Source organism: Megascapheus bottae, chromosome 18 (genome assembly GCF_031878675.1).
Source record: "Megascapheus bottae isolate mThoBot1 chromosome 18, mThoBot2.hap1, whole genome shotgun sequence".
NCBI classification, from domain to species: Eukaryota; Metazoa; Chordata; class Mammalia; order Rodentia; family Geomyidae; genus Megascapheus; species Megascapheus bottae.
The window spans coordinates 16,249,843-16,264,456 of NC_143526.1; the positions used below are offsets into that span (position 1 = coordinate 16,249,843).

Consider the following 14,614-nt stretch of genomic DNA (forward strand, 5'->3'; position numbering starts at 1 on the left):
ATATAGCTCAGAGCCAAGACTTGCTTCTACTTTTCCTTTGGAGCCCCAAACTTCAAGCCAGGGAGTGTTTCTGAACTCCTTCTCATTAATAAAGGTAATTTTCTCCTAGGGACATTTTTATGTACATATTTGACTAATTTTCCTGGTGTGATGCCATGAACCATTTGCCTGGATGGTCAGTTTTTCCCGTTTGCCTGGTTCCTGGGCTCTGGAAGAGCCTTCCAACTCTCATATGAAGCAGTCACTGCTCATAGAGATGCGGCAATGGCGGCAGAGGTGCCCCCCTGGGCTGCGGTGTGAGCTGCTTTCTGCACAGGATCTGGGCCTCTGAAAGAAGGCACATTTGATTGGGCTGGCCTGGGAATGTTGTTACTTGGAAATTAAATTAAAAGGCTGATGTGAATTACAGAGCCAACAAGCTCTGGCAAGGTTTCTGGCAGGCAGCATGGCTTTGGGGAAGCCTCTGGGCAATGTAGTCCCTGTTCCAAGTCTATGGGTTCCACTTGCATGGATTCAACCAACCACAGATGGGAGATATCTGGAAACAAATGTGCATCTGTACTGAGAATGTACAGACTATTTTCCTCATCATCATTCCCTAAATAGCATAACTATTTGCACAACATTTGTGTTCTATTATGTAAGTATACTAGAGGTGTCTTAAAGCATACATGAAATTAGGCATAAGTTAATTCACAAATATGAGACCAGTTTATATAAAGGATTCTAGTATCCATGGATTTGAGTATTGTGTGTGTGTATGTGTGTGTGTGTGTGTGGTGTGTGTGTGATGTGTCCCTGGAACAAATTCTCAACATATACGAAGTGATAACATTTATATTTATCAAGTCTGTCTTTCTCTCCTCTCTCTCAGGGAGGGGCTGGTAGTGTCTTGAGCTGTCCTCGGTGCTGGCCCATGGCGCTATCCTTGCTCACTCTGCTCAGGGCACGGGGTAAGTTCACCTGGTGCAGCAGTTGTATTTTCCTTTTGATCCTGTCGAGCACCGTTCACTAACGCTTCATAAAGTCTCTAGAAAATTACTTTTGGACCAGGAGTTTGGCCTAGTGGTAAGAGTGCTTGCCTAGCATGTTCGATTCCTCAGTACCACATACACAGAAAAAGCCAGAAGTGATGTTAGTGGCTCAAGTGGTAGAGCGCTAGCCTTGAGAAAGCCCAAGGACAGTGCTCAGGACCTGAGTTCAAGCTCCAGGGCTGAACAAAAGAAATTACTTTTAAATTGACTCCTTCTTGGGGGAGATAAATGCTCATGGAACGAATAAACCTGTCAATCATTCTTGGCTCTCATCTTGAAAACTGTCTCTGTGCAGTCCAAAGCCTCATGGGAAGTGGCAACTGCCAAGACTGCTAACACTGAAGTTCCTTGGAGGTGTGACTCCAGGGAACAAGGGCCAAGTGGCACAGCCAGCCTATCTCACAAACATAGCGACATCAGAACACGAGTAGCTAGAGAGAAAAGAGAGCAGAGGATTGATTCTTCTTATATTGAACATAGAATAGGGAAAGTAATCTATAAAGTTCCAAGTAAGACCAGTGGTCCCACTGGAGAGAGGATGATGGAAGATGCTATGAGTCCTATTCCCTTTACTTATCTAAGCACTGGTTACGCTGGTTGATTTGTACATTTAAAGATAATCACATAAGCTGGCCCACATCTGCAATCCTAAGGAATCAGGTGGTTGAGATCTGAGGGAATCTTACTAACAAGGAAATGGACCAAACATGAGTTCAAACCTCAGTTCAATAATAATAATAATAGCAGTAATAATAATAGTAATGATAATAATAGAATAGCTGCTGAATTATATGTTTTTGATCTCCCTCTTCCCATGCCCCCTCCCCTGCCCCGAGTTGGGCAACTCTGTGACTCTGTCTAGAAGCTGGTTGTTCCTGAATCAAATCTAGTCCATGCCTCCAACAGAGAGGGGGAGTCCAGCTCCCCCTTGGTCAATCTTGTGACACCATCTCTGGGACACTTGGACATGCAGCAGCAGAAACAATATTCCTACTTACTCAGGGTCTTGGGTGGAGCCTCCCACACAGTGGAATCTCTCAGGCACAGTTTTCCAATCTTTAGCCATTTTTACCATGGCGCCTGCATCAAGGACTCCATAACCAAAGAGATGATTAAACTCCAGTCCAACTCCATTCCGCCGCCACTGATGGACCTCATCATGAAGCTGGTTTCGTTTGGAGGTGAGCACGGTCAGATGCTGCATGTCTCGCCAGGTCAGACCCAGACTGGTTGTCAGAGGCAGAGTGTGCGAGTAGGAACAAGAGGTAGGGTGAGAGAGGAAGAGGAATGTGATTAAAAGAAGTGATGCTCAGGACACAGGTCTCTTTGTCTATGAATCCCACACAAGGAAGAGTCCACACACGATTTGGGACCATTGTTATGTCAATTTACAATATATGTATATATATATGTGTGTGTGTATATATGTCACAATTAAAACTTGCAATATTCTTGATATGTATTTTGTAATTTACATAGCAAACTTTTCTTTTTGGAGTGGTAATGGGTCTCACATTTATTAGTTAGGACTCTACCACTAAGCCATATCTCTAGTCCTTTTCTGCACTTTTGTTGTTGTTGTTACCATACTGTGAAATAGTTTCTTAAAGTATTTTGCTCCAAAAGAATATCCTAACACACATTGGATTGGCTAAAATGAAAAAGATGAACAAGATCACATGTTATCAGAGGCATGGAGCAGCCGGAACTCACGGACTTTGCTGATGAGTTATTGTAATCACTCTGAAAAAACTAGTTTTATCTCCCAAAGTTTTCCATCTGCTTAAGCCACAACCCAGAAATTCTATTAAAAATGTGTATCTAGGGGGGAGGGTGGGAGGGAAATGGGGACCATGTCATGAGAAAGGGTATCAATGTATGTGAAATAATGCTCCTTCTCTCTGGTGAACATAATGTAACCATTCTATTAATCACAATAAAAATTATTTAAAAATGTGTATCTATCCACCAGGCATATTTACTGTTCATAGCCCCAACTTGAATATCTTCTGAGTTTCCTTTCATAGTAGAATAAATCAACCATTGAGGAATGATTATAGAATGTAGATTACTGTACAGGGGTAAGAATGAGTGAACTACAATTATTTCTAATAATATGGATGGATATTACAAGTACAATGTTGACCAGAAGAAGCCAGATACAAAAAGAGAGTGCATACTTTGGATAGATTTGAGTTTATCTACAGGTGCTGGAAACTTGGCCCTTATGGTGGCAATGTTGGGGGATTCTAGAACCTTGACGAGGTGGAATCTGGTGGAAGGTGTGTGGTCTCTGGGGGCATGAGACTAAGGAAGGATTAATGTAGATCTCGTGAGACCCTTGTCTCAAGTGCAAGATTGTCTCGTCTCTATTCTCAGGCTTCCTGTCTAGCCATGTGGTATCTTCTCCCATGTGCATCCACCAGGCCATCTACCATGATGTGACACAGCCAGAAGGTCCCTCATGATGGCCAAAATGATGGAGCACTCAGTCCTGGATTTTCAGCCTCCTCAGTCATGAACAAAATTTCTCTTTTGTAATTAGATATCTAGCATCAGGTATTTCCTTATAGCAAGGTGAGATGGAGAATAACAAGAGAACATATTGTTTGATTCAATTTTTTTTAAAGTGCAACGGGGCCAGCCCATGTGTGGTTGGAGTGGCAGGTTGTGGGAGTGATGACTGGAAAGGTACTCAGCTGACGGGGCTCTTGGTTGACCTGGGGGTTGACTATATTGTGTGCTCCATTCTGGGAAAAATGAGGCTGTGAGTGCTTGAAGCGCAGAGACAACATCTTAATGTTTGTGTCCCAGTGCCCAGGACAGTCCTTGGTGCACTGTTTACTGACTGAATCAGTCTTGTTTGCAAATGGTATTGTCTGTGGAAATTAGTCTAATATTACCTAGTGTCAGATTTTCAAACTATAAGTCATGACTAAGTTGTGAGCTAGGAAATCTGCTTATTGTACATGTGATCTACCCAGGCTGTACAATAAAACCATTTTGGAGATGTTTAAAATCCCTCTGTGTAAGCTATATCTCAGACCAATTAAAACACAATCTCTTCAAGAGTCTTAGCCATTGGAAATGGTTACATTTTTCAGGTCATTTCAATAGAAATTCTCATAAACTAGAAAGTGATGAGTGGGGCTATCATTTGTAGGTAGACTAGAATAAAAAATAATAACAGGGTGCAGTGCATGTAGATTTTTCATATCAATATTTCATATGAAGCGTTTGGAGTATGAATGAGTGTTGTGTGAGTGTTGTTCTATATTACAGAATTTATTTTGCACTGAGGATCATGGTTAAAAGAACTGACAGATTTCAGAATTACTGTTCTCAGAAGACAAATATTTTTGTTGAAAATGATAAATTCTTATTTATTGAAAGACATTCAATTGAGAAGTAGAGAAATGATTATTAGGTAAGCTTAAATGGCATGTGATTATGATTAAGTTTTGCCAATTCATATTTCTGAATTTGCCTTCTGCCCAGAGCATTATATTCATGCAGCAGTAGTTAGGAAGAATTGCATTTTTTCTTTGTCAATCTTCTTGATAAAGTAATGTAATGCCAGGAACATTCAGCTGTAGTCATTATCTATGGTTAGAATATGTGATACTCTAAGGTTAAGAAATCAAGTCTAAGTCTAAATTTAGGCTGATTATTAGAAGACAAATAACTTTAAGGACCAGGAATAATATAACTCATTTGGTAAAATTTTGATGCCAGTAAAATTCACTGGTCTGGGACTCTGAATCAGAGCCAGTGTATTCCAATAATCCATATGCTCTTGACATGCAGATCTTTTAAGAAGAAAGTTCAAAGGAAGGTCAAGCCTATTTGAGAAGATTCAGAACAAATCTGGCATATATGGTCCCCTGGGACAGAAAAGAATGGTGTGACATTTCCTGAAGTTGAATACAGCTAAAAAGCACTGTGCTTTTTGCTGGAATGGGATTCTGAATTTATGAGTCCCAGAAGTGTTAACAGATGAGGCGCTAGATGACCTTAGAGTGAGCTGGCAGTGGGAAGTATCTTTTATGTTTGTTGTAGAAATGGGCAGTGCTCCCCAGTTGCCTCAAATGTTCCTCCATGGATAAATTCTTATACAGGAGAGAGAGAGAGAGAGTGAAAGGGGGAGGGGGAGGGGGAGGGGGAGATGGAGACAGAGAGACAGAGACAGAGAGAGAGAGACAGAGAGATAGACATACACACACAAAGACAGAGATACACACACACACACACACACACACACACACACACACAGAGAGAGAGGACTGAGAGGCACAGAGGGAAAGCAAAGAGGGAGGGAGAGAATCAGAACAAAGAATTCACTTTTGTGATTAATCAGAGTCCTTACTGAGTATGTAACGGAATGCATGCTATGGTTTGGTTAGCCATCTGCAAATGTGTGAACGGTAAAATTGGTTCTCTCCTAATTGCCCTTTCTTAGTAATCTTAAAATTGATGGAAGATACTATCTGTGCAATAGACATTTCACCAACCCGTGTGACGTTTTAATCTTCACACAGCAGCTTAAGTCTCTCAGGTGATAGGTATTAAATAATAAAAAGCGAATCTGCAGACTACTGGCAATATAAAGGTCACCATGTTGGAGGTTGTAGGACAAGGAACATGACATATTTTCTCCTGTTCTTGCATGTTCTATATAATAGTTGGGAAAAGAAGACAGACACGGAATGGTAGTGCATGCGAGGGAGATCCTTTTCTTTACAGAGCCGTAGATCAGGCTTTCATGGCAAGTAAGCATCGACAAAGCAAGGGTTCTCATGATGGTCCATTCAGGAGGCCATGGAAGGGATGAAAAGAACCCTGCATCATTCCACCCACTGACTCTCACTGTGGTTTTCAAACTCCCTGCATCAGAACCACTTGGGCACTAGTGACAAATGTGAGTTTCTGGCTCTCCTGAGTCAGCATCTCAGAGGAGGCGGGCCCCAGAATTGGCAAGATGACTCTCCAGATGTTTCCTATGCACACCGATGTTAGACTGATCTAAGACATGGCTCTCAACATCTGGGGATGGTACATACAATGATATCAGAGTCCAGAGAGGTTTAATCCCATAATTTCATTTTTGACTCCATAGTGGCATTCCTTCTTTTGGGCCCAAGAGCTGGACTGAGAAAAAAAAACAAAAAACAACCCAGTACTGGAACCTTCAAGGCACCATAGGATTTAAATCCAATGATGGGAACTTGGATGAGTTGCTTTAGTAGTTTGAACTCCAGCTTCATAGCTTCAAAATGGGGATAAGGCCTGACAGGTTTGCTGCAGGGTATAAAGTAAAGAAATCCATGTGTCAGGCACCTAGCACAGCGTCAGGTCTCAAGGAAGACTTTATTTTATTAGTAAAAAAATCTATTTCATATGTTGGGAATAAAAGTAAGAAAAAATACTATTTTCCAATTAAAGTATTGGTCACAGTATTTAAAAATATATCAAGGAACACTTTTGGTTTTAAGGCATAGGCAATCATAAAATCTAGCCAAAAATAGATCGCTCTGTGTATGTGTGTGTGTGTGTGTGTGTGTGTGTGTATGTGTGTGTGTGTGTGTGTGTGTGTATGTGTGTGTGTGTGTGTGTGTGTGTGTGTGCAAATGTCTCTATTTACCTAAACCTCAGGAGACCACGAGCCAAGTATTGCCTACTGAGGCTGGTGAGTAACTTTTGGTTTCTATGCTTAATAAGTTAGCAATAGCTTTCCTCAATAGTTAAGCTTTGATCAGTGGCCCTTTCTTAGAGTCCTGAATTTTCCACTTGACTTTTGCTGTAAGAATCAAAGTTTATAGAAGACTCACTCAATTTGGGAGTCTTTTCTAGAGAAGGAGAATAGTTTTTATTTAGGTGGAGGGGGTGGAGGCTAGACTAGAAAATCCTTTCAAGACTCTTGTTATTCTATTCAAAAGGCAAATCTTGTCTTGTTTTTTTTTTTTTTTTTTTTTTTGTAAATCAGAAAATGCACTGCATACATGGAGGACTGCCCCAAGCAGGACTGACAGTCAAAGCTGCCATTGCCCAGCAAGTCCTGAGAGGGGTGGGACTTAACTTCCCTTCCCCAGGAGCTGGAAGCCAAGTTCTCACAAGTGGTTGTATGATGCATTCATTCCCTGAGAACTCCCCACATGACAGATGTCAACACTCATACCATGTGTGTAGTGTCTTCATGTTGTTGAAGATCATTTCCTGAACATAAGGCCAGCCTCTGGCTTTACTGACAGGAGGGAGAGCAGCAGATGGGAAGACATCTCTACCACTGCTCACATCCAAGGTGTGTGCAGTAAACTGTGTAGTGCAAGGGAGTGGTCCAAGGTGACGGCCTCTCCACAGGAGAGGGCTTTCTGGTCAATCCCATGGCTTTATTTTATTCTCTGTTATTCCCCTTTTCTCTCCCTCTCCCTCTCCTCTCCTCTCCTCTCCTCTCCTCTCTTCTCATCTCTCCACTCCTCTCGTTCCCTCCCTCCCTCCCTCCTTTCCTTCCTTCCTTCCTTCCTTCCTTCCTTCCTTCCTTCCTTCCTTCCTTCCTTCCTTCCTTCCTTCTCTGGTGTTTGAACTCAGGGTCTCTACTACTGTACCACACTTTCAACTTACGCAATGAACAAACCTTGACTAGAAATGTACTGTTTACCAAAGGTTCTGAAATTCCTTGTGAGATACCCAGTTTGAAAGTTTGATTTTTCTTCATTTAGCTTGTTGAGGGTATTTATTAGAGTAAACACCAAGGAACTGGCAGATTATAAAAGGGGAATTTCATGAAGATATATCTGTTTGATTCTATTTGGGATCTGATTTGGGCATTAGAGCATTATGCTCCTCTAAGAATGTCGCTTTATGGTGTGTGTGTGTGTGTGTGTGCACATGCTCATAGGTCATTAGAAGTACTTAGCAGAGTTCATAATAGGTTCTCACATCCACACTTGCCTCCAGGCACCCCTGGCATGTGGATAGAGAGGCACATGCAAGTCCACCTTTCAGAGCTAGACCCAGAGATGTAACATACTTAGCCTCTAATGCCAGTGCAAACACGCCAGCTGCCTCAGGGGCAGCAGCAGATGTCCCAGAATGTCTCAGAGTGCAGTTGCCATACAAATCTGTGGTGGCCTGGAAGGAAAGAGATCAACGAGTAACTGAACGAATCTTACCACATTGAATCCTCAAATAATGGATCAGGGTATTATCTATTTGTTTTATTGAAACTATATCTTGCTCTGAAGATTAAGATGAAATTAAGGATAAGTCTAGCACCCAAATATCTATCTCCTTTGGCATAACATTTTATCCAAGCTTTCTAATAACCCATGCAAAAGGGACATTATCATTTATCAGTACAATATGTTCAAAGAAGCATATACTATGGCTATTGTAGGGACTTAGGCAGACTTTTATTTTCTGAGTCAGTAAAGAGGACACTGGAAGTGAATTTTGCTGCATTGGGACTAGCTCTGGGGCTCTAACTCCACCATTTCTTCTCCATTCGTGAAGGAAAGAGTGGTATTCCCCAAAAAGGAAAAGGGGGAAAAGTGGGCACTACATAAGGAAGAGGTCTGAGAGCCACCCTTCTCCAGCTGTCTGCCCTTTTCTGCTGGACTCTGGATGGGATTAAAAGACATAAGCCTTCCTTCTGCTTGGGAGGAGCTGGGTCACTCTGACCAATAGGCAAACGAGAATCACAGGAAGAAAAGGCTGTGAAGGGCTGTGTCTCCTTTATGGAAAGGGCTTCTGGCTCACAGAGAAGCCACAGGATCAGAGCCCAGGGGAGAATGGGGGATCGAAATAATGATTTTTATTTTGAGCTCCCATCGTTTTCTTCCCGGGTAGTTGGTGGTGGGTGGTCATGACGATGCGGTTCACCCACTGATTTCCATACTAAATTCTTAATTTGGAGGTCTGAGGAAAGACTCCTCTGTGAGGAAAATAACGGAAGAAAAAGACTCTCAAAGGGCCATTAGTCTCTACGGTGCTTAGACGTCTGTTCACCACTGCGTTCCACCCATGTAAGGTAGGTCTCCACCTTGTCCACAAAGCACAATGAGACAGGGAGAAGGTGGATCTTCTCCTGAGACCTTGAGGAAAGGGAACTGACTTGTCCATCCTGAAAGGAAATAAGAGCAGGAAGTGGCTCACACCCACCACACCAGCCTCAGGGTTTCTCTTCCTCCCATTGCTGAAGGTAGATGCCAAGGTGGAGGAGCAACTCTCATCATACAAGGCGGTCCTGCCGTCGTTGATGGCTGAGTTGATGGAGATGGTCCACATGCTGGAGGCGTAGCCATCGCAGTTGCAGTCATCGTAGCTACCACCATCCCCAGAGGCCCACACGTAGATGCTGCCTTTGCCTCCTCGGCCCTGGGAGAATAAGGGAGTGGTGGTGGTGAAGCCCAACGTCTAGGAGCCAGGGGCTGGATGGGGGGTGGTGGCTCTGACCTTGGTAGGGGTCAGGAGTATTTCCAGCCCAGGTAAGTCTCAGGCCTAGGGAAGGTCAGGACTTGGATATTTCATCAGTAAGTGAAGCTAGTGGCTGGTAGCTTTCTCAAGGCTAGTGTTCTACCACTTGAGCCACAGCACCACTTCCGGCTTTTTCTATCTAAATGGTACCGAGGAATTGAAGCCAGGGCTTAGTGCATGCTAGGCAGGGACTTTACCACTAGGCCACACTCCTCTGTGTGTGTGTGTGTGTGTGTGTGTGTGTGTGTGTGTGTGTGTGTGTGTGTGTGCTGTTACTGGGGCTCGAACTCAGGGCCTCTTGCTCTTGCTCAGATTTTTCTGTTCATAGCTGCATCCTATTATGCCTCCATTTCCCCCTTTTTTTCTGGTTGATTGGATTGGTAACGAGGATTACAGTGTGAGCTGCTGGCCCTTAGCTGGATTTTTTTTTATATTCTTTAGCATTCATATCCTTTTAGTGAGACACAACAGGATCCGATATAAAAAGTCACCTGGATTTACAATTTAAGCTAGATTTACAATTTAAGCTCCTTAAAATTTGTAAACAAGCTGCTTTTTAGAAAAGCTATAAAGGTAGTACATGCTCATTTTAAAAAACAGAAAAGGTGCATGGGAAGGAAAAGGAAAAAGCACCTCTATAGGGGTGGGGGAAGTCATTAAAATTCCATTATTTTATCAACAGTATTGAGATTTTGAATTCAGGGCCTTGTGATTTCCAGGCACATATTCTACCAGTTGAGCCATGCCTCACTCCTACCACCAAGCTGCTCTCAGTCTTATTTATCATCTTTCAGTGAAAAATGAACTGTATGTATATTTATACTTTGCTATAGAAGTATAGAAGTTCAATCCTTGCACTTAAGAGTTTTCATCTTTGTGCTTTCCTTCGCTTGTGTTCTAGGAGTATTTATTCTATCTTTGTCAGCCTAGCATAGGGTCTGTTGCTTTTTGTTTCTTCCCACTGGAGGCATTGGGGCTTAGCTACTTGTTTTTCTCCCTAGGCTGGTAGGGGGAGGAGCTGGACTGTGAGAGGTGAGGGGCAGGTATGCAGCTTGGTTCAGGGAAGCTTGGTGATCCCCTAGTCTAGATTGAGAAGACAGAAGTTATTGGCAAGAAAGCCTGTTTATATAAGGCTGCCAGGGTCCCAGGCCCAGCTCATTGTTTTGAAGTGGAGATGCTAGAAGGAAGAGAGCTGATTTGGATAACCTCCAGTGATGTCTGCTCCTGACGACGAGAAGCTGCATTTTGCATGTTTCTAATGGGGCAGGGAGTTAATTAGCCTGTGATTGATTGAGTCAATAACGCAATACGTATTTATTCCAGCACTAGCTGGAAATTGCTCTGTTTCTTGGTAAATCTACACCACTGACAAACTCCATCCAAACAAGTGCTGTATGAAATAGAACAAGGAAAAAGTGGGCCATCTCTACAAGTTACACACTTAGCCACATATACACACATGCACGTGCAAGCACACATCTGTACACACATCTACATACACACATACTCAGCCAGTGCAAAAAATAGCATCCTTGTGGAAAGGAGTTTGGAGATTCTTCAAAAAACTAAACACAGAACTACTCTATGATTCAGCAATACCAACCAATTCTGTGAATTTATCCAGAAGATTACAAGTCAGGATACAGTAAAGCTACTTGCACATCCATGCTCATTGCCATAGTAAAGGAATAGAAACAGCCCAACAGTGGATAAAAGGATCAAGAATATATGAAATATATATATATATATATGCAATATACATAATGGAATTTTACTCATTCATCAGGAAGAATGATATTACATCATTTGCAAAGAAATGGATAGACGTGAAAAAAGCTATGTTAAGTGAAATAAGTCAGGCCCAGAGAGATATGTTTTCTCTCATATAAGGAAGTTAATTCTAATTTAGAAACATATATGTAAACATACACAAGGTCTTTTTTTTTTTTGCCAGTCCTGGGCTTGAGCTCAGGGCATGAGCACTGTCCTTGGACTTTCTCAAGGCTAGAGCTCTACCACTTGAGCCACTTGGGCTTTTTTTTCTAGGTATGTGGTACTGCGGAATTGAATCCTGGTCTTCGTGCATGCTAGGCAAGCACTCTACCATTAGGCTAAACTCCCGGCCCCACACAGGGTCTTTAATGCAAGTAATATCAACTGAAGTATGGTTCTCTGCAAGGGAGAAATCCAACTCCTTTGAACAACAGACTTATAGTTAAATACCAGGAAGTTGGTACTTGAGGTGTGTGGGGAGGGTGACGTCAAGGGAAGTTGGGTAAACACATGAGGAGAGGAAGGGTGGAGGAGAGAGGAGAATGCAATTGTAATAGTCGATGTATGTGGGTTTAAACAAAAGTAGGAAAACTGAGGGATGGGTGGAGCTGGGGGAGATGAAGGAGAATGATGGGAAGGGTGACTGGTCACGATACATTGTCACCATTTTGTACAACTTCTTAAATAATAAAATAAGGCTGGCATCCTTGGAAAGAGATGCTGATGTGGCTCAGGATGAATGGAGGAGATGAGCCATGGAATTCACCATCCTATCTCAGTTCCCCTGGGGAGACAAAGCAACCCCTGCTGTAAGCATACAGTAATGTGGTCTCTGTCTGTGTGTGTGTGTGTGTGTGTGTGTGTGTGTGTGTGTGTGTGTGTGTGTCCTGGGGCTTGTACTCAGGGTCTGAGCACTGTTTCTGAGCTTTTGTCAAGTCTAGTGCTGTATCATTTGGTGTCATGGTGCTACTTATAGCTTTTTTTTTTAAAGTAGTTTATTTTAGATAAGAGTCTCACAGACTGTCCTGCTTAGGGAAGCTTTGAACCATGATCCTCAGATCTCATCCTCCTGAGTAGCTAGGATTAATAGGATGAACCACTAATACCTGTATAATGAATATACATATATATATATATATTTGCCAGTCTTGGGGCTTGATCTCATGGCAGGGCATGGGCATTGTCCTTGAGCTTTCTCAAGGTTAGAGCTCTACCACTTGAGCCATAGCACCATATATGGCTTTTTCTGTGTATGTGGTACTGAGGAATGGAATCCAGGGCTTTGTGCAAGCTAGATAAGCACTCTGCCATTAGTCTACACTTCTGGCCCAGGAATATGATTTTTATAAAATGCAGTAACATCTTGAAGCATGACCAATGCCACATTAAGATGTTGGGGTGGGCAGAAAAGAAAAATATGGTTGGGTGTTTAGGAAAAGGCAAACTTTCTAGGCTAGCCTCCACTCCCCTACCCCCTGCCCAATGTTCACTAAGTCTCCTGGACAGCCATTCACTGTATGGCTTAGGATGGAGGGGCTGACTCACTGGAGCCCCACCTTTCTTAGAGAGAGTCTCACTAGCTGGGATGCAGGTATGTACTGGGGTACAGGAATGTGTGGAACTGGATTCTAGCTGAACACCCATTTGGTGGATGGTGAGCAATTTATAACAGTCTTCTATGAAGAGCAAAACTACAACATCTGCATTAAGAAAGGTTTGTGCTTTTGTGCTAGGCCTAGGGCTTAAACTCAGAGACTGGATGTTGTCCCTTAGCTTTTTTCCATCAAGGCTCATGCTCTACCAGCTCAAGTGATATTTGAAGATAAGTCTTGCGAAGTTTCGCATTTGGTCTGACCTCCAACTGTGATCCTTAGACCTCAGCCTCCTGAGTTGCTGGAATACAGGCATGAGCCACTGGTGCTGGGCTCAGTAAACCTAATTTTCAAAGACAGGGTCACTAATTTTGTGGATAAAATGGTATACTATGTTGTTTTCAGTTACATATGTCTTCTCTGCAGGTTGCGTTTATATGCTTATGTTTTTTACTGTTCACGGTGCAAGACTTAACGAAGCTCTAACCCCTTAAGACATTCCTTTATGAAGTTCTTTCCCTTAATTTGTAAGCTCTTGTACTGATACCTTGTGGAGGGAAATATGCAGATGATATGCAAATCAGCATATGAAAAGATGCTTCACAACTCAGGACCTCAGGGAAATGTCAGTTAAAACAAGATACTGTGGTGCACCTGGCAGAATGGTCAAACTCCAAACTAAATCATCCAACCTAAATCTGTTCTTATCCAAATGACTGAGAGGTAGTACTCTTGGCACTTATTCAAAGGAGTTGAAGCTTTGTGTACTTAGAACCTATGCTTGGATGTTATAACAGATGTCTTTGTGATTGCCAAAATATTGAAAGTAACCAAGATGCCTTGGACTGGTGAATGCCTAAATAAATGCTAGAAATGTAGATGGTGAAATATGCAGCCTTCAAAAGTAGTGCTACCAAACCATGAGAAGACATGGAGGGAATCTTAACTCCTTACTAAGTAAGTGTAGCCATACCAAAGGAGGACTACCCACTGTGGATTCCCAACCTGTTCACTGCTGCTCAGGTAGACCTTGCCTCAGGAAACATCACCTGGAGCCTACTAACCTGTCTTTCCTTCCTTTCCTAGAATCCAGAAATGGAGGAAGCATTGGCAGGGCACGTATCATTTCAGAGGCCCGGCCGCAGATCGCGTACTGCAGCAGTCCCTGCTCTGTTCAGAGCTTCTGTCAGGCTGAAGAGCATAAATCAGGGCTTGTGGAGTACTCTTGAGAACTTTGTGGCAGGAGACATTCATCGCCTGCCAGAAGCCCTGGCATTTGCTGCCAACATGTCTGACCCATGCTCTGATTACATTTCAGCAGGTGGCACCAGGGCCTTGCCCGGCCCATGCTGGATTCATCAATCTGCCCAGGCATCTATCCACACTTCTGTAACCTCTTCTTTGCCCCTACCACTAGGAAATGGACAATAATACGGTGCCTTTTGGGCATCTCAGAAACTTTCCTGTCTAAATATTCCTAAATCATTCTTCCTGGTAACAGTCTTGAAAAGTGATGAACAGGAAGTGGGGTGGAGGGATCGGAGTCAGCCAAAATGCGGCAGGGCTGTCCCCAGTGCATGCACTTCCTTCAGATGTGAAACAGCCTCATGAGTCATTTGTCACCTTCAAAGTTCCTCTGGGGTGGCCCGAATTTCCCTTCTGCTTGCCAGAGCAAAATAAGATGCCACCATGTAAGACAGCATGTTTTATCATGGCTCGTCATAGCTGGACCATCCATGGCAA

At 42.9% G+C, this 14,614-nt stretch overlaps 1 protein-coding gene across 1 annotated transcript in view; it reads right to left on the reverse strand.

Moving 5' to 3' along the window:
- Pcsk2 (proprotein convertase subtilisin/kexin type 2) overlaps positions 1–14,614 on the reverse strand; it is a 250,074-nt gene that overhangs the window by 7,907 nt on the left and 227,553 nt on the right. Inside the window, exons 9-11 of the mRNA XM_090351960.1 lie at positions 9,192–9,407; positions 8,062–8,162; positions 2,033–2,260 (exon numbers count right to left, since the gene is read on the reverse strand). Coding sequence (XP_090208086.1) covers positions 2,033–2,260; positions 8,062–8,162; positions 9,192–9,407 — 545 coding nt within the window. The remainder of the gene's footprint in view (positions 1–2,032; positions 2,261–8,061; positions 8,163–9,191; positions 9,408–14,614) is intronic.